The sequence below is a fragment of the Nelusetta ayraudi genome, unplaced genomic scaffold (genome assembly GCF_046127955.1).
Source record: "Nelusetta ayraudi isolate G7.1 ecotype Tasmania unplaced genomic scaffold, CSIRO-AGI_Nayr_v1 ptg000017l, whole genome shotgun sequence".
Lineage (NCBI taxonomy): Eukaryota > Metazoa > Chordata > Actinopteri > Tetraodontiformes > Monacanthidae > Nelusetta > Nelusetta ayraudi.
Window position 1 is genome coordinate 1,663,260 of NW_027466067.1, and position 19,312 is coordinate 1,682,571.

Genomic DNA, 19,312 nt, shown 5'->3' on the forward strand with positions numbered 1-19,312 from the left:
TGTGGAAAATTTGTCTTGATTTATAATTTTTATATTGGTAAAAGCTTAACATACTGCCCATAAATATATGAATTAAAGTGTATGCTGGCAGTTCCAATAAAAGTCATTTGGTTTTCCTACCCTTAGAATGGTTCTCATATATATAAGAAGATACACAGAACAATCTTGCTCTTAAGTTAGCTGCCATCTTGCACCGCCATGTTTTAAGGAAGCAGCACGACCGTGGCCTAAATACCAGACGCACTGTCAGATGGGCTTCCTTAAAAATGTTCCACACTGGAAGCTGATGGACTTAGAGTTGATGTAGCAGGAAGGAGCGCGGGAGCCGCACCGTCACATCTGTTGGGGCCGTTGGACTGGAAACCAGGTTTGCAGGAGCAGAAAGAATCGGTGCCGTTTATCACGCAGTGGGCTTCGTCTCCGTCGATGCACACCGTCCGGTTGCTGCGGCAGTCGCTCTGCACGTTGTCTGCGCGCACGGGATCACAAGAGCACAGTGAGAGCCGCGCCAAAGATGACGAGGCGGCGAGGCGGCGGAGCGCAGCAGCAGCAGCAGCAGCAGCAGCAGCAGCACAACACACCCTTCTTGTTGCAGTTGATTTCATCCGAGCCGTAATCCTCGCAGTCGTTGAAGTAGTTGCAGCGAAGGACGGGGCTGATGCAGCGGCCGTTGGAGCAGAGGAACTCGTCCTTCTGGCACACAGGCTTGGAAGGTGGCACTGCAGTGGGGAAAACGATGAGATGTGTCTGTCTGCTGTCTCTCTCTCTGCAAGCTCTCTGTTTTTTTGACTGGCAGGCCATTATATGATATATTATGATATATTACATTCAATAATTATTATTTAACGATAATTAAATCATATCCCATAATAGTCACTAAAAGATCATTTGATTCTATCATTTATTTTATTTATTTATTTATTTGCATTATTTTTTCCCCTTATCTTCTTTAAGTTCTTTGTAAATGTGTTTCCTTGGGTAAAGGGGCGAAATGATAATATAAGATTATTCTTCTTTCTGCTCCCTTTCATTCAGAGATGAAATAAAATAAATTAAAAAAATAAAATAAATAGAGCGCTACACTACGTCCAAAGTCGTCTCGAAGCAATTTCAAGGGAAACCAACCCATCTCTCGCAATAAAAAAAACCAAACAACAAAAACTTGCTCAAGTGGTAAAACTCACAGCATTTGAGTTCGTCGCTGTCGTCCCCGCAGTTGTCGACGCCGTCGCAGCGTTTGGACAGCGGCAGGCAGACGCGATCGTTGTGGCAGCGGAACTGGCGCGTCGGCGGACACTGGAACTTCACTGTGACAGAGGGAAGGAGTGTGGGAGAGCGATGAGACACACAGAGAGAGAGAGAGAGGAGGACGCACGCCGACTGAGACCATCGTCGTGCGTGAAGGCCATCCTCACCGCACTCCTCTGGATTCTCGTCAGAGTTGTCGCCGCAGTCGTCCTCGCCGTCGCACTTCCAGCCCAGCGGCTTGCAGAGAGTGTTGTTGCACTGGAACTCATCCAGGGGGCAGTGTCTACCCACTGGGACCGACAGAGGAGGAAAAGAGGAATAAAAAAAATGATGCACGTTTGCACACGAGGTCTCAATGCGTTATCACATCCGACAGACAATATTCTGGACTTTTCTGGACTCAGTGGCAAATATTGCAACAATGGTTCATGAAAAACGTGCTTATCCTTGCCTTTGCACAAGTGGCTGCCTTTTGCACAACTTGCTCTTCTTTGTTCTCTTTAGATTCACTTTGACTCTTTCTTGTAATTGCTGTATAGTTTATTTTTTGTATTGTTTTGTTAGTGCCGTAACATTGTAGTTGCCCCCTTTTGGGATCAATAAAGTACTTCTATGATCCATCCATCCATCCATCTACCTACCTGTCTATCTATCTATCTAGCTCTCTTTCTCTCTGTATGTCTCTATCTACATATCTATCTGCCAGTGTGCATGTGCGTGTGCGCGTGCGTGTGTGTGCGTCTCGTACCGCCGCTGTCACATTTCTCCTCGTCGCTGCCGTCCAGACAGTCGGCGTCGGCGTCGCAGCGCCAGCGAATTGGGATGCAGTGGCCGTTTTTGCACTGGTACTGGTCACTGTCGCACTTGACATCGCAGCCGTTCTGGCGACCAGAGAGGAACAGTTAGAGCTTCCCGACGTGCCACAGAGCAGCCTGCGGCCGAGAGAGGCGGTCGGTCCGTTGGGCGGTCGGTCGGGCGGTCGGTCGGTACCTCGTCTGAGCCGTCGGCGCAGTCGTGGTCGCCGTCGCACTTCCAGCGTCCGGCGATGCAACGGCCGTTAGTGCAGGCAAACTCGCTCTCTGAACACTGGCGCGGCACTGAGGGGAGAGGCAGGCGTTAGCTTAGGGATTTTGAAACCAACCGGAAACAAAAGATTTTGTTTCTTTTTATATTTTTTTCTTTGGTTGCGGGGCAAAGAGAAGCACCGGGGGGAAGAAAAGGGGGAACTTGGAATAGAACAAAAACAAAATTGGAACCCAGGAACGCTCCGTCAAGAGGACACAGAAACGGAAAAGGCTGAGAAGTCTAAGCACAGGATGACTGGGACTCAGAGATGGGGGTGGGATGTACTGCAGGGGGCTGGGAGGGTTTGGAAGGGAAGGACACGGACGACTGGAGAGAAGAAGAGTCGGGGCGGCAGCACAGGAGGCTAAAAGGGTGGAGACACCTACCTCTGGCTCACATCACCAGGCCAGTGTGAAATACAAAATAGACATGAGATGATGTGAGATGTGCAGATGGCCACAGAACTCACCCCCCTCCCCCGACCCCACAACAAAAAAAACATTTCGCACAATGCCCAGTCGCAAGAGCAACAGACAGACACGCAGTGACAGGACAAACTGATGATACAATTCATCTGAAATGTAATTATTTCATAATTGTTAATGTTAATAAAGGTCCAGTGTGTAACATTTGGCCTGATTTATAATATAATAATATATATATATACATCCATAGTTTAAGGTTCTTGCTCCCAGTAAGCTGCCATTTAGGTCACCATATTTCTAAGGAAGCCTGATGTGGACAATCCAGGTCGCCTGACAGCACATTTTTAGTATTTAGGGTGAATCCTGGCATCCTCCAAAAAAAACAACAAAGAAGGAGGTGGGCGAGGTATCCAGGTTTGTGTGCACAGGCCACTGTAGTTCACTGGCAAAGTCAGGAGAGGGAGTAGTGAAAGGTCACGCACCACACTTGTCTTCATCCGAGTTGTCGCCGCAGTCGTTGTCGTAGTCGCACTGCCAGCGGCCCGGCACGCAGCGGTTGTTCTTGCAGCGGAACTGGTACGGCTCGCAGGTCCGCTCCTCTGAACAAACAACACGCAAGACAACAGTCAGCACGAGCAAAGCGCCACACCGTCACTTCTCTTTTTTTCTCTCGCTCGCCCCTCACCGCACTCTTCCTTGGGCTCGTCCGAGGCGTCGCCGCAGTCATCCTCGCCGTCGCACTTCCAGCGCGCCGGGATGCAGCGGCCAGAGTCCTTGCAGCGGAACTCATCCACGCCGCACGTCATTTGAGCTGCGAGAAAGAAGCGGATTTAATGGATTAGACGCAGCAGCGGCGGTGAAAACACTGATTCATTGGAGCAAGTCTGTTTTTTTTTGAGTCTTACTGCAGTTGGCAGGCTCATCAGATCCGTCCACGCAGTCGTTGTCCCTGTCACACACCCACACCCGTGGGATGCAGCGCTTTGTGATGGCGCACTGGAACTGATTGGGGGCACAGGTCACCTCGGCTGCAAAAAGACAAACGGTAGAAGACGCTCCATGAGAATACAGAAGAATTGCAACGCAGCTCCTGCAAGAAGTGACTGCCAGCATAAAAACTGCACTCAGGTCAGTGCATAGCTGGATGGACGACATCCCACAAGGAAGCATCGAGTGTTCAAAAGTTGAGGGTCACTGTAAAAACAAAGCAGACTCACGGCAGTCCTTCTCGTCCTCTCCCTCGCCACAGTTGTCCTGCCCGTTGCAGCGGAAGATGCCCGGGATGCAGCGGCTGGGGTTGGTGCATTTAAACTGACTCGGCAGGCAAACGTGGATATCTAACGGGGGGAAATGAATGACTATGGGTGTCACAACCTGTGCTGAGAGACTGTTGAAAATGCAGCTCTTTCCACTGTGTGTGTGCTTTTTGTACCGCAGTTGGCCTCGTCAGAGTTGTCCTGGCAGTCGTTGTCTCCGTCGCAGATGTAGGCAGGGTTGGTGCAGATCCCCGTGCTGCACTGGAACTGACCCGGCCTGCATTTGAATTCGGCTAGAGCAAAACGCATTGCAAGCGCGGTTACTGACCAGGACAACACACACAACACACAACATGCTGGTACAAGTCGTCGGGTGTTTGCCGATTTGCCAGGGTTCCCTTCAAAACTCACGGCAGTCTGCCGGCTCATCAGAGTGGTCGCCGCAGTCGTCCTCCGTGTCACACTTCCACCAGAACGGAATGCACTTGTCGTTCTTGCAGACAAACTGAAAGATGCAGACAGTGTCAGTGATAAAGTATATATACATATATACATACATACCTACTTACAAACACACACACACACACACACACACACACACACACACACACACACACACACACACACACACACACACACACATCCCTGTAAGGTGCCATCACCTCGAGTTTGTCACTTCCTGTTATTTCCTGCACCCATTTCATAACTCTACTGTCTGTACAGGGAAAACAAAACTAAGAGAATCAAAAAAAGGCAGTGAGCTTACTTGACTGGCAGTGCAGTTGGACAAGCACTGTTTTCCATCGGCAGCAAGGTAAAAGTTGGTTGGGCAGGCGCACTTGTAGCCGCCATCAGGAGAGAGCAGGCACAGGTTACTGCAGCCTCCGTTATCCTTTTGACACGGGTGCTCGTCCACTGAAGAACCATCAAAACACACACACACACACACACACACACACACACACACACACACACACACACACACACACACACACACACACACACACACAGCATTAGAGGAGAATTGATGAGGACATGTGAGGGGCTGTGTGTGTGTGTGTTGGGTGACTGGGCTGCACCTTCAGGCTGGCGGTATGGGTGGTAGATGTGGACGTCCATGGGCCTGTGCAAGGTGCTGATCAGCACCGTCTTGTTGGTCCCCAGTGTTTTATGAGCCCTGTTGATGGATTTGGTCTCCCAGTCCGTCCAGTAGATGTACTCCTCAAACAGGGTCATGGCAAAGATGTGGGGGATGTCCTTCACCAAGACTGCAAGGACACAGAGGTTGAGGAAAAAAGAAGAGTGTGTTCAGACGGTGTAAAAAAAAGTGAGTGTGTGTTTGTGTGTGTTTGTGTGTGTGCATTACTCGTGTGTCTGTTAGTTCCATCCAGGCTGGCGAAGGCGATGTAGTCCTCCCGAGCGTCGGCCCAGTAAATGCGGTCGTTGACAAAGTCCAGCGTGAGGCCGTTGGGCCACGTGATCTTGTCCTCCACTATCACCTCCCTGTTGGTGCCGTCCATGCCGACCCTGCCGATGTGCGGGCTGTCTCCCCAGTCCGTCCAGTACAGGTACCTGCCACACAAATCTCGCGTTGGTCCAAAATTATGAGCATTGAAATGTAAAAAAACAAAAAAAAAAGAAAAAAAAAGAAAAGAAAAATCTGCCATTTAGAATAGAGTAGATTAAAATAGAATGCCTTCCTTTATCCTACTTTGGGGAATTACAGCAAATATCTGCTTATGCTCCATACATTTGGAATCATCTTCAGCTAATTCTCAAGTTTCACTCATAATGATCATCTCTGTTCCTGTATTTTATTGTGTCGATCTGTATGTTAATTCTTGTTTTGCTTGTCTGCACTGTAAATGAAGCCTCAGTGTATTAACGAGATTAAATAAAGGTACCAAACAAACAAACATGTAGTGCAATAGAGAAGAAAAAAAAAATATGAATTAAAAATAAATGAAAGAAGTAAGAAAAAGAAAGAAATCAACTAGTTACATCTATATACTGTAGACAGTTGTATCTTTTTTAAATGTCCAAGAGTATCTAACAGTAAGGGACAAACGGACGTCTGTGAGTCAAGACCCAGTGTTTGCTCGATTCCGACTCTCAGTCTCACCCGTATCGGACGTCCACAGCCACAGCGCGTGGCTCCCGCAGGCCGCTGTTGACCAGGACGGTGCGATACGCCCCGTTCAGCTTGGACACCTCGATGGTGTCCCGCCCCTTGTCGCACCAGTAGAGGTTCCCTCCGACCCAGTCCACCGCCAGGCCGTCCGGGTTGCTGAGCGACGTGCGATGGAGGACCTGGAAGCGACGGTTAAACTTTGCTGTATGTTTCTACGTCTCCTCTGCAACAGTGGCTAATGATGACCTAAAGCACTGGAGCTATTTCTGCTTTTGCCTGAACATTGTGGTTCTCTTGCCTCATTCTGGTCTAGGCCTGAAATACACACACAAAGGGACCTCAGTCTGAAAATAGGCTAGAACATTTGAATTTGGATGTTTGTTGGAATTCCAGCCTGGAGTGCTAGTTATTGGTGCTCAGTCCCACCTGGAAAATAAAGGCGACTTTTCCAAGATGGAATTTTGCTTTGGAGAAGAAGAACTTTCTTTCCTCCAACTTTCCCCAGAAGCACCTAAAGGTCAAGCGTGTAAAATCTTTAAGAAAGCCCGCCTGGCAATGTGTTTGGTACGTAGGCCACTGAATATAAACTTTTATTAATGTTTTTATGGGCAGTATGTTAAGGCTTTACCGATGCAAAAATCATGAATCAAGCCCAATTTTACACACTGGACCATTAAAAGAGAAGAGGACTGGAGTCACTGACATCAGTGTCACTGCTTTTTGCAGCCTCAGTCTCTGCCTGCCCACCTCCCTCTTTCATCTCCCTTGAGTCTCTGCCAATTGTCTTTGTTGTATTCCTCTAATTCTGCACTGTGTGAAGTTAAACTCTGACCTGCTGGTAGTTTCATTAAAACACTATTGCGAGTGATGAAAGGACAAAGAGAAAAAACAAACAAACAACTACTGGTGTGTTTCCTCCCCGCCCGCTTTCCCACTGACCTGGACATCGCTGCCGTTGATGTACATTCGTCGGATCATGCTGCCCTGCGTGGTCACGTCGGTCCAGTAAATCATCTGCTGTCGATAGTCGAAGTCCAAGGCCACAGCGTTGTTCAGTCCCTGTCAAGGAGCAGGCAGGATTATTAGAAAAAAAAGAGACAAAAACAAACAAACAAAACATCCTGTAAACATTTCTGAGCACTTTGTTTGGTTTTTTTTTCATTTACTTTTTATTGATTTTTAATTTTTGTATATAACAAACAAAGAACATGCGGACCTTTCGACAAATGCAAAAATATCACAGAGGAAATAAAAATTGACAAAAAGAGTTTGGTGAACACCTCCTGTCAAGAAAATAAGCCATAAAAGCAAAAGGGGGGTAAAGAGGTAAGTAAAGATATACGGCATATACAAGTGTATTAGCGGGAACCCGATCAGAGGTTACTTGAAGTCCGGTCTGATGGTAGAGATGCATGTGATCCATTTTTGCCAGTTTTCAGTAAATACCTCCTTTGGAGCTCTAAGGTTAAAAGTCATTCTTTCCATCACAAAGATACTGTGCACTACATCAACCCAGTCATCTACACTACAGTAGGTGCCTCCCTCTCCAGCCACTTCTCACTTATGGACTTCTTCCAAGCCACCGCTAATATTCTCAGCAAATATTTATCTTCGTTACTCCCCTCCATTTCCTCCAGATCAACTGGATATACACAGTTTGAAACAAACAGTTATTTTAGTCTCTAAGAGTCGAACGGGGTTAAAACCGAGGCGACTCCAAAATATTTGATAATGATTGGCCTCTGCGCTCCTTTTCTCATAGCATTTCATCAAGCTAATAAGTCCAGCAGCAGAAACGTCATGATTTCTCTTATTCACTACATCTGTATCGTAATCTGCACAGCATCAAGCTCTGCGAACAGAGCTTGCCGAACCTTGCTTCCCTCATCCTGTTATTCAACTGTGGTAGAACTTAAAGGGAAATTGTTGTGCAACTATTATTATCATTGTATTATTTTATTTCATTTTATTATTAGTATCGCTCCTTTTCTTTGAAACATACACGAGCGACTGCACCCAACTGGTCTTTGTCCTCTTCCACAGATCAGCCTCACTATCTGTCGAAACCTTTCACTTCAAGCGATTGCTTACACTTGCAATTCTTCCACAACGATTCTCACATTGTTCCTCTCCCGAAGCCTGGAGCCTCACCTGTATGAGCAGCGTGTAGTTGGAGCCATTCAAGTTGAGCTTCCTCAGGTAGTAGCGGTTTGCAAAGATCAGGAACGGCTCCACGTCTGTGCGGGAAGAGGGAGAGAGGATTCCATGACAGAGGAAAGCGGGTGCGAGGGGGTGGAGGGTTTGGACCGGCGCTGCTGCTGCTGCTCGTCCCACCTGAGGTGGACTTGCACACGGTGGGGTTCTCGGGGCTCAGCTGGTAGCCGTCCACGCACAGGCAGTGGAAGCTGCCGTGCGTGTTGATGCAGCGCTGCGTGCACGGGTACGTGGACGTGCACTCGTCCACGTCCATGCACGTCTTGCCGTCGTCTTTCAGACGGAAGCCGGGGTGGCATCTGCACTGCGGGGGTGGGAGGGGGAGGGAGCAGGTAAAGCGAGCGTGTCTCATAGAGACATTATAAATCCCCAGTCTTTTGCTCACTTACCTTGAAGCCAATCTTGAGGTCCTGGCAGAGCTGCGAGCAGCCGCTCAGCTTGCTGTTCAGACACTCGTTGATGAAGCAGTTGAGCTCGTCGGAGCCGTCGCCGCAGTCGTCCTTGCGGTCGCACAGCAGCGTCTCGTTGATGCAGTTCCCGTTGTTGCAGGCGTACGCCGTGCCGTTGCATTTCTTCTCTGTTGCAGTGAAAAAAACAAATGGTGAAGGTGATTAGCTCGAGGGCATTTAACCTCTTTTGAATTGAATTGAATTGAATCCTTTATTGTCACAACATTAACTGCAAAAATCACTTTTAGGCCCAAGAACATACAAGACAAACAGTACCGCCAGTAAGACGGACACAAAATAACACACTGTGCACCACTAGTATAAAAACAGGTAATACAAAATACAATTGTATGTGCATTGCTGTAAACAAGTAAGATTTCGACGTTTTAACCTTTTAAAGCGAGAACAAGTACGAGCGAGGTTGCTCATCATCAGGTGCACCCCTTGAAGGCCTTTGGTTGACTAATGTATCGTTAGCTGTGAGGCTGCCAAGAGGTATAAATGAATCTAATTTATAGTAAAGGTGCAGACTGTGTTAGATGAGTGGGGCATTGGCAGGGCAGGTTCCCAGCCCATCAAAGGGCTCTCCTTCACAGCAGGAGGAAGCTCAAAGCCAAGCGAATTATTGTGCATCCACATCACGATGATTTCCCATTTTGGGTCATCAAAACTGATAGGCAAGAGTCAAAGGGTATCACAAAGACTCTACGGGTGGTCAAACTGGCCTCACAATACTATCATCTAATCCAATCTAATCTAATCTGATCTGATCTCTTATAATACATGCTACCACTAATAAATAATTAATAACAACTAATAATAATAAAACATTGTAATGCAGGGGGCGCTACTGAGCCATTTTTCCAAGCCTGTGTTCAATTACGTTACGGTTATTTAGGTTCCAATTTTCTGTGCTGTCTTGGTCTTCAGTACGTTTAGGCTCAAACTAAATGAGTTATTTCGATAATTCATAATAATCTCAGCAGTCAACAGGCCGCCTTGTCGTCACGACCTCACACCGCTGGCTGCAGCTGCAGGGCTCTGACCACTGACCTGGCCCACTGCAGCGGGGGTTCTTTGGGGCTTCGTCCGACTGGTCGTGGCAGTCGAAGTCCCCGTCGCACTGCCAGGAGCTCTGGATGAGGCAGCGGCCGTTGGCACAGCGGAACTCACTGGGGCTGCACGTGGGATATTCTACAGCACGCAGGCGAAGGAGAGAGAGAGAGAGCGTCCATAAGCTAGCGTCCTCATTAAAGTGACCCCCCCCCCCCCCCCCCCCCATTAGCAGCTGGAGGTCACTCACCACACTCCAGGGACTCGTCGGAGCCGTCGCTGCAGTCGTTGTCATGGTCACACACAAAGTGCTTGGGAATGCACTGCCGGTTCTGGCACATGAACTCGTTGCTGCTACACGTGTCATTGAACACTGGGAGGTGTAAAAAATAAATAAATAAATAAAGAATGAAAAGAAAATGTCGAGGGTGATTCAAGCAACTTGCCGCCCCACTGGTGGTAGCATTAGCTTAAATATTTACAATGAGAAACAATAAAATAAAACTGTTTCGCAGGAAGTTGGAATAAAACTTTTATATAAAAAAGCTTTTCCATTAGGTAGCAGCACCTGGTACCAGATACTATTTTTGAACATACTTGGCCACTGTTGTGCTAAATTTGATTTTCATTAGATTTTTTTTAGAGTTAGGATTAAGGTTAAGACTGGGTTAGCGCTGGTTTAAAGCAGTGCTAGCAATATTTGACAAAGGAGCTGAAAGCAACAGAACACCTATCGAGTCCGAGTCAAGTCAAGTCAAGTCAAGTCAAGAGAGCCAGCAGGCCACTGATTGGACAGGCAGTGACTGCCACTTTGCTCTGACCACTGAACAACAGTTGAGGTGAGAGTCAACTCTTATAGGGAACGACTAACGCAGAACCGAGTCGAGGTCAGTGGTACGAAAACTGAAAACTGTGTCATGGAAAAGAGCCGTTTGAGCAACCTTTGCACCTGGTCATAACTAACAACTGATGTATTTGAATAGGAACAAAAGGAGGATGATTATGTCTGAAAAGCCAGTGAGTGCAATGTGACGGGCAGCAGTGTACGATGAGTCCAGTCAGTCTCACCACAGCCAGCTTTGACGCTCTCGTCGGCCCCGTCAGGACAGTCTTTGTCCCCGTCACACTTCCAACGCTCAGGGATGCACATGTGCGACCCAGGGCACTGGAAGGCCTCCGGACTGCACGTTTTGTTTTCTGAACAAAGACAAAAAACAAAAAAAAACACAAGTCATGCGGAAATGTTCTATTTTGTGTGGACTGTTGTTGTGCAGTTGTCATATACTGTAAACATGTAAATGTCAATCTTCAGGGCACTGAGAAATTCACGCACTACACTACTGTAAAATGTATTGTATATGAAATACACAAGTATGATCATTATGCGGACAAGGAAAATGATTACATTTTTAAGTTTAATTAAGTTTCTTCACACTCCTTTCAAACATAAACACATTCGTTCTTGACTGATTTAAATGTTTTCATTTTTCTTTTATTTTGGTTCCTTTTTTATATTTGTTTTACTCACACACGTTTGAAATAACAAAAGCCTTCACTGACTCCCAGTACTGCATGTTCATATTGGCTTGAGTGAACAAGCACAAATGTCACACAGATAAAATCACAAAATAAAATTCAAGCTCAGTGATTGGTCAAAAAACATTCTCTGCAACGCGCCGCCGTCCAAATGTTTTGGTTTTTTCTTTTTGGTTTTGCGCTAAAATGTTTCACTCACTGCATTTGCTGTCCTCATCGCTGTTGTCGCCGCAGTCGTTGGCTCCGTCACACACCCAGCGCGTGGGGATGCAGCGGTGGTTGGTGCACTCAAACTGAGTGGCGGAGCAAAATTCATCTGGAGACGGACGTGGAAAAAAATTGAGGAAAAAATAAAACACAAGTTTTCGTAGTTTTTTTTTGTCATTTCTTCTGAAAAAAAAAAGAAAAAAAAAAAGACAAAGTGTGTGTGTGGCTGGGCTGCCTCAGAGCCTCTTGGGGGGGGGGGGGGGGGGGGGGGGGGTTTGCGTGCTGACGTACCGCAGTGAGCCTCGTCCGCGCCGTTCTCACAGTCATTCTCGTTGTCGCACGTCCAGCTCATGGGAATGCAACGGCCGCTGGGACAAGCAAAGAAGGGTGTCGGACACTTGGTTTTGCTGCTCCCTTGAAGAGAGAGACGAAAGACGACCAGTTAGGAGAGAATTATAATGGAGCCGCTTCTGTTTCTGCTAGTTTTTGGGGGGCAGCTGTACAGGAGACAAAAAATCCTCACAAAATGTCAAAAGTTCATACGTTCATATTTTAGTGCAGTGTAGCATTGTGGGAAGTTTACCTTTTTTTTTTTTTGTTTCCTTAAAGGGATTTTAGAATATATGCAGTATATTTATAGAGAAAATGTAGGGCATCTATTTTGCAGGACACACAATTCAAGTAAATTATTAATAATTATATTATTAATAATATAATTGTTTTACTGGACATGATAGAAAGTGGGCTCGCGTTTTTATTGTGTGGAACAGATTTGGATCGCAACTTCATAAGAAGGAAAAAAATGTGGGTCCTGAAGCTCACTTCATTTTGTTTCGTAAGAATACGACTCAGACAAAAAGAACAAGTGTGACTCCTTCGTGGAGAACGGAGAGAAGAGAACGTGTGAAGGCGAGGCGGCGATACCTGGGCAGTTCTTCTCATCGGAGAAGTCTCCGCAGTCATTCGCTCCGTCACACTGCCACGACGGAGCGAAGCAGAGAGTGGTGAACTCGCACTTCTGAAATGTCACGCCCTTCACCCCCAGACGGAAGTAGCTGGAGCAGTCGGTGGCAGCTGGACAGAGAGAGCAGCGCTGCGTCAGACCGCGCCACAACGCAGCCACATAGACCCCCCCCCCCCCCTGGCATTTACTGCCGTTACTACGACAGACCACTCGAAAACCTACTGCAGTTCATCTCGTCGCTGGCGTCGTCGCAGTCCACCTTCTGATCGCACTTGCTGGAGTTGGAGATGCAGCCTCCGTCTCGGCACTGGAACTGATCGGCGGAGCACAGCGTGGCTGGAAAAGAGCAGGTGGCAAGGACCGTTAGAGAAACTTTGCAATGTAGTGCTCAGTGATGCACGGGGCGACCTGCAACCTGTGGGGTGCTGGCGGAGCGGGCTGAGCTGAGGCAAGACATTTTCAAGTCAAGTAATGTATAATGGTATTATTGTAAATGATAAAACACACATTTTATCATCAGACTGAAAGCAAATCTGTTGATATGGATCTACTATTATACTACTTAATAATAGAAAATGCTCTCAGCGATCTAATATTGATACATTAGGTAAATGCATATGCTACGTAACCTGCATGTGTCTTGACACAGACGTCACGAAAGCGCCGAGCGGTGAGCGGCACCACAGCAACAACAAACAGGGTGGAGAAAGATCAGCCAGTTTCAGGACTATAGTTGGACTGTAGGCTGCTATATTCTACTGGGTTGCCCAAAGAGAGTCGCTGGGGGTTAATCTAGTAACTGTGTTGTCTTATTGTATTCTGTTGGTTGCTGTTTCACGCACTTGGCACTTAAGTGACATTAGCCCATTAAGGCTTTTAACAACCACCTTTTTGACGGAATAAAAAAGCTATCAATTTTTCAAAGACATATTGGTCTATTTAAAGGTCCAGTGTGTAATATTTGGCTTGATTTATCATTTTTATATTGGTAATTCTGGAGGCAAACAGCTTGTTTTGAAATCAAGCGACTGCTTGCGTCCTCAAATAAACCAACAAAGAAGAAGGTGGATGAGGTATCCAGGTTCTGGATACCTCATCCACCTTCTGAGAAACTCAGGAGGGGGACGTAGAGTGAAAGGCACTGTAAAATGTAACCACTTGATGTCGCTGGTCCTTCTTCAAACTCTCCAAACAATACGCACTTAACTTTTAATGACAGTGGGTTGTCTGCTTGAGGGGGGTTGTGATAATTGATGTGGTAGTGTACGTGGGGTGGACTGGGACCCGTCTATTTATTGATAACTGCGGGACCCGTGGGTGTTGAAAAACCCTGACCCCCGCGCCACTACTACTGTTCACAAAAGGATAAAAGCCTCAACTCACTGTTGCAGAAGGTTTCATCAGAATTGTCCTCGCAGTCGTCCTTCCCGTTGCACCAGGCGGTGTGAGGCACGCAGCGGCCATTCACGCAGCGCCTGTAGCCCTTCTTGCACACACGGTTGGCTGAGAACGAAGCAAAAGGCAGAAGAGCCCAATTATAAAAGTCAAACGACTAATGAGCACGGCTGCAGCTCAACTGGATGAAAAAAAAAAACCAACAACAAGGATGAGCACTACTCACCGCAGTAGGACTGCTTCTCATCGGACTTGTCCTTGCAGTGGGCCATGCCGTCACACGTCAGGGTGTAGTTGATGCAGTCGCCGTTTCCACACTCAAACTCATCGATGACATTGCACGTCGTGTTGGAGGCTGTGAAACACACAGCTCAATATTGAAGACCCTTGATCTATGTGAATTCTTGTATATACATAAGAACTGTTCTAAAGTTAGGAAACCCAAATTACTCTTATGGTACTGCGAGTATCCACTTTAATTTGTGTATTTGTGGGCAGTATGTTAAGCTTTTACTCATATAAAAATCATAAGTCAAGCCAAATTATACACACTGGACCTTTAAAACATAAAACTTTGAAAAACAAAGAGGTAAAATATGAAAAACCTGTTACGTAGCAAGAAAACATTAGAAGGAAGTGCCATCAGGAAGAGTGTCTGAAGTTATTTAGCTTAATAATGTTGCCGTGCTCACTGACATTATTTTAAATCTTTAGGTGAATCATTGATTGTACAATTATACTACAGAAATTATGATCCTATTCAAATGTGCACCAGCATTAGCGCCCCTTCATTTACAACTGTGTGCTTGCCTATCAGTTTTTATCATATGTGGCTTTCAGCACCAACTGCTTTTTTTTTTTTTTTCCCCCCCATCAAGGTCATTGAGCGTCTTTACCAGAGCATGTGTTATCCTCCAACAGTTTTCGGTCGCCACGGCAACTGCAGTTGACCCTGCCCTCAGAGGTCAGCAGACACAGGTCCTGGCACCCTCCGTTGTCCACGCGGCACAAAGAGAACTCACCTTGGGAGAGATGGGCAGGTCAGACAAGGTCATCAGCAGGCACAAAGCTTTCACACGGCTTGCGACGAAGTCACGCAGCAACACGCACACACACACACACACACACACACACACACACACACACGGGCAGATAGATCCGTCTGCATGAATGTGGCAGTGTCCCTGCCTGTAAACGATGCATAATTCAATGCGACTAGATCTAAATGGGATTCAGCGCTATTACCACCGGCTCTGGGCTTTTACCGGTTCCGTGTGCACTGGAGCGCGTGAGTGCTCAGTGAACAGAGAGACTGTGAGGGTGGGGTGAAGATGGGATGATACGGCGGATCAGAATGCAGGGCTTCAAGATCGAGATGGAACGGTACAGAATATAAAGTAATGCACGGCAATTTAACCTCTGTGTGTGTGTGCGTGTGCGTGGCGCGCTACTATACCATATTATTGTGAATGACAGGTGACCTGTGCTGCTGTCTGTCGCTCATCTAGCGTGTCATTACTGATGACCTCGTTATCTCCCCTACTGGGGAAGATAATGAGTCGCTCTGCTGTTCATCCGTCCAGCTAATCATTCATCTACAAATTCTCACTTCTCTGTATTGCCAACGTCCACAAGAAAGCTTTTCAACCTGCCGTCATTTCACAATGGAGTTCATTACTGGTCACGTTGCCTTCAGCTGTGAGAAAAACGGTTGGCTACTGCTGCCCGCGGCTCATTGGTCCTGAAGAAAAATATCAGACCAGGAAGCAGGAGCGAGCTCAAGGTACTGTGGCAGGAATTAGCATGGATGCCGCAGTGGGAGTGGCCTTATCAGAGGTGTTTAGCATTCCCCCATTAAAAGATGAACAAAGAACAGCGCTGGTGGCTTTCCTCCGTGGACGACAATGCCCTTCTCCCCTAGAGGGCTTTGGCAGGAGTTTAGTTAGAAACACTGCAGCAGCTGGGCAGCGGCAGTGAACTGAGGTCACCCTTGAATGTGATGACGGGCAGAAGGAAGGAGGGAAGGAATCCTGTGGGCTTTTAACAATACAGATGTTAAAAAAAACCAAAACAAAACCAAAGGGTTCAGGGCCTGTTCCATGTACGGCGCACCTGGATTCATTTTATGAAAACGTATCAAGGCCAAGAATCCATTTTAATACAAATGATGGTTGGTTGAACAATTGGCTGAACCACTTTTGTGAGCAAAGGTTTCATGTTGTTTCCAGGGCAGGTTGGCTGACCGGCGGAAAGAAAGATACTACAACGCAGCATACAGCACCCTCGAACAGTTGGACTCGTGTGTGCGTGTGTGTGTGTGTGTGTGTGTGTGTGTGTAAAACACTCACAGCTGTTGGTGTCGTTGGCCACGGCAGTGATGCCCATGGGCTGCTGGGGGATGTCAGCACGCAGCACCTTCATGTCTCGTCCTGTGTACTTGTCAGCTCGGAGCACCGCCCTCCTCACCCAGTCCGTCCAGAAGATGTAGTCGCCGTACACGGCCAGGCCAAACGGATGCACCGGCTCGTTCTTCAGCACCACCTTCCAGATTGGAGAGTGAAAAAAAAAAAAAAAAAGATTAGCGTCACGTGCGCGGTGGGAACGTGCAGTAACACCTTAGGGTGAAATTTCCTGCTCTCCAGACTCCAGATATGTGGGGAGAGAAGAAGAAGAGGAAGAGGAAGAAGAGGAAGGAGGAGAAGAAGAAGAAGGAGAGGAAGAAGAGGAAGGAGGAGAAGAAGAAGAAGGAGGAGCAATGCTCATCCATCAAGGAAGAACTAACAGGAGTTAAAAAAAACAAACAAACAAACAAACAAAAAAAAGAAAAGAAAATCCCTGCACGCACTGATGCGCGCCGCCGAACTGCACTTGAGATTGCGGCTCACTCACGTGTCGCTGAGTCCCATCGTACTCGCAGCGCTCAATCTTGTCCAGCGTGGCGTCCGAGAAGTAGAGTTTCTCCGCTCGGTGGTCGATCGCCAGGCCGTTCGGGGTTCGGATGTCGCTCCCGATGATGACAAGAACGTTAGCGCCGGCCAGCGTGGCGCGCATGATACTGGGAGACTGCTCGTTCCAGTTGGTCCAGAACATGAGGCTGCAGAAGAAATCACATTTGAAAAAAGTGCATTGTGAAAAAAAACAAACCCTATTCTTCTTCTTCTATTATTATTTACTCAAACGATCAAATACGTTAGCCTAGCATCACCAAGACGCTAAGCTAACAGTGTAACTGTGTTGTGTGTTGACTATTCTGACGAGTTGCTGGAAGTTTTAGTAAAATCCTATTACGCAGGTGGTTCTACTGTACATGTAGCCATGAGTCTTTTAAAGGTTTTCTCATTCATTAAAAACATTTTTTTCCCATGCAAAACATTTGTAATAATATTAATAATAATATGAACAATAATTATAATATAATAACAATAATAATAATAATAATAAATACTTCTCATATGTAGTATAATGTGCATATGTGCAAATAAGGTGTAACAAATATTAACAACCACAAAATAAACAAAATCAACAAAAATCAGCCGTGCAGTATAACCGGCAACGTCTGAGAACTTGATGGTCGTGATGAAGTGAAACAAGGCGCTGGCTCCTACCTCTGGCACTCATCCAAGACAAAGGCTCGGGGGTGGTCGTCTCCCGACATGGTGACCACCGTGTGCCTGTCAACGGCGCCCCAGCGGCTCTGGTCTACCGTGTGCCGGGTAATGGTGGAGGTGGTGTAGCTGGTCCAGTACAGCGTGTCCCAGCCCCGGTGATAGGCCAAGCCCTCCACTGAGCCGACATCTTAGGGGGGAAAGAAAGAAAAGTGGATCAGACACGGGAAAGGAGCAGAGAGACATCATTCAACAAAAGAGAGGAATCGGAGAACAGGGGTCCATGGCTGCTTGCTTTGTTAAGACGGCCATGTAAGAATCGTCTGGCAGCGAGCGCTGAGTGCCTGCTGCTGTGCCAGTGAGAGTCTAGACTGCGAAAAAATAATAATAATAATAATAAAAATGACAGCCAGGTATTAGACCAAGAACACCGTGTGATTTCAGGCTTTAATCCAACAAATAGCTCACGAAAAAGGTCAGTGGCAAAGGTATCGCTTTCCACTGCGCCTCCCACTTGACATATACGCAATAAAAAGTCATTTCAATTTTGTTCACTTTGCAGGAACAGAAGCTGGTCTGAAGCTGCAGTTGGTGAGAAAAATCACACACGCACACATACACACGCGCGCACACACACGCACACGACAAACGACAAACGACTGCATAAAGGCCAGATCATATTCTGCACTTGGTGGAAAGCCGGAGTCAGGACCTCAGCACTACCGCTTCAACTCCCTGAGTACCAATCAACACTTTGTCCCATCTGGCCGAGAGCTGAGCCCTCTCGCAAAAGGAAAAACAAAAAAGAACCTGCTGTTGCCGCTCAAAATCTTAAGCCAGCAACATCCACCTCCACTCCCTCTTTCCTTTCACAAGTTAATGAATTAGCCTGCAGCACATCTACACTTCTCACTGCAGTTTATCTTCACCATGTTAACTTGGGGGCCCACTTTCTCAACATCCGCCACTCGATGCTTACCACAGAGCAAACAAACAGACAGTAACACCTCCTCATTGTCCTAAAGTGTGTTATATTTGGAGATTTTCAAGAAGAAACTGCAACATTTCAAGTTTTCAAGGATGAATCAAAAGATTATTTTCATCTGCGGGGATCTTAACATTGATCTCTTAAATCCAAATAAGCTCAAAACGGCTGATGAATTCATTAACATCAAGTGGTTACATTTTAGGTCGCAGCGCTCTTTGGCTCACCCTCCCTCTCTGGAGCTTGCCAGTTCTTCTTCGCTGGTTTATTTGACGATGCCAGCATTTACACTAAATACGAAACGAGCTGTCAAGCGACCTGGATTGTCCACACCAGGCTGCCTTAGAAAATGACATGCAGATGACAGCTAACTAGCAGCAAGATCCTTAATCTATGTATATTCTTGTGTGTGTGTGTGTGTGTGTGTGTGTGTGTGTGTGTATATATATATGTATGTATATATATATGTATATGTATATATACATATATATATACACATAAATATACATATATACACATATATACATATATATGTATATATTTATGTACAAACTTTAATCAATGTATTTATGGGTAGTATAAAGTAGCAGTATAAAGCATTTACCTTTATACTATTATATTTCTACATATATATATATATATATATATATATATATATATATATATATATATATATGTACATACATATATATATATATACATGTATATATTTATGTACAAACTTTAATCAATGGTATTTATGGGTAGTATAAAGTAGTAGTATAAAGCATTTACCAATG

General features: G+C 46.3%; 1 protein-coding gene across 2 annotated transcripts in view; it reads right to left on the reverse strand.

Moving 5' to 3' along the window:
* LOC142887171 (low-density lipoprotein receptor-related protein 1-like) overlaps window positions 1-19,312 on the reverse strand; it is a 103,586-nt gene that overhangs the window by 10,484 nt on the left and 73,790 nt on the right. For both annotated transcript variants that reach the window (XM_076024611.1, XM_076024612.1), the window contains exons 42-74: window positions 17,549-17,738; window positions 16,833-17,037; window positions 16,292-16,484; window positions 14,840-14,965; window positions 14,170-14,298; window positions 13,932-14,051; window positions 12,771-12,884; window positions 12,509-12,658; window positions 11,876-11,998; window positions 11,577-11,693; window positions 10,910-11,038; window positions 10,092-10,214; window positions 9,842-9,982; window positions 8,729-8,916; window positions 8,460-8,643; window positions 8,277-8,362; window positions 7,065-7,184; window positions 6,117-6,304; window positions 5,361-5,566; window positions 5,074-5,262; window positions 4,761-4,909; window positions 4,406-4,499; window positions 4,171-4,287; window positions 3,956-4,075; window positions 3,644-3,766; window positions 3,424-3,549; window positions 3,221-3,337; window positions 2,239-2,345; window positions 1,997-2,129; window positions 1,416-1,538; window positions 1,185-1,307; window positions 582-719; window positions 332-469 (exon numbers count right to left, since the gene is read on the reverse strand). In XM_076024611.1, the coding sequence (XP_075880726.1) occupies window positions 332-469; window positions 582-719; window positions 1,185-1,307; window positions 1,416-1,538; window positions 1,997-2,129; window positions 2,239-2,345; window positions 3,221-3,337; window positions 3,424-3,549; window positions 3,644-3,766; window positions 3,956-4,075; window positions 4,171-4,287; window positions 4,406-4,499; window positions 4,761-4,909; window positions 5,074-5,262; window positions 5,361-5,566; window positions 6,117-6,304; window positions 7,065-7,184; window positions 8,277-8,362; window positions 8,460-8,643; window positions 8,729-8,916; window positions 9,842-9,982; window positions 10,092-10,214; window positions 10,910-11,038; window positions 11,577-11,693; window positions 11,876-11,998; window positions 12,509-12,658; window positions 12,771-12,884; window positions 13,932-14,051; window positions 14,170-14,298; window positions 14,840-14,965; window positions 16,292-16,484; window positions 16,833-17,037; window positions 17,549-17,738 (4,629 nt within the window). The remainder of the gene's footprint in view (window positions 1-331; window positions 470-581; window positions 720-1,184; window positions 1,308-1,415; window positions 1,539-1,996; window positions 2,130-2,238; window positions 2,346-3,220; window positions 3,338-3,423; window positions 3,550-3,643; window positions 3,767-3,955; window positions 4,076-4,170; window positions 4,288-4,405; window positions 4,500-4,760; window positions 4,910-5,073; window positions 5,263-5,360; window positions 5,567-6,116; window positions 6,305-7,064; window positions 7,185-8,276; window positions 8,363-8,459; window positions 8,644-8,728; window positions 8,917-9,841; window positions 9,983-10,091; window positions 10,215-10,909; window positions 11,039-11,576; window positions 11,694-11,875; window positions 11,999-12,508; window positions 12,659-12,770; window positions 12,885-13,931; window positions 14,052-14,169; window positions 14,299-14,839; window positions 14,966-16,291; window positions 16,485-16,832; window positions 17,038-17,548; window positions 17,739-19,312) is intronic.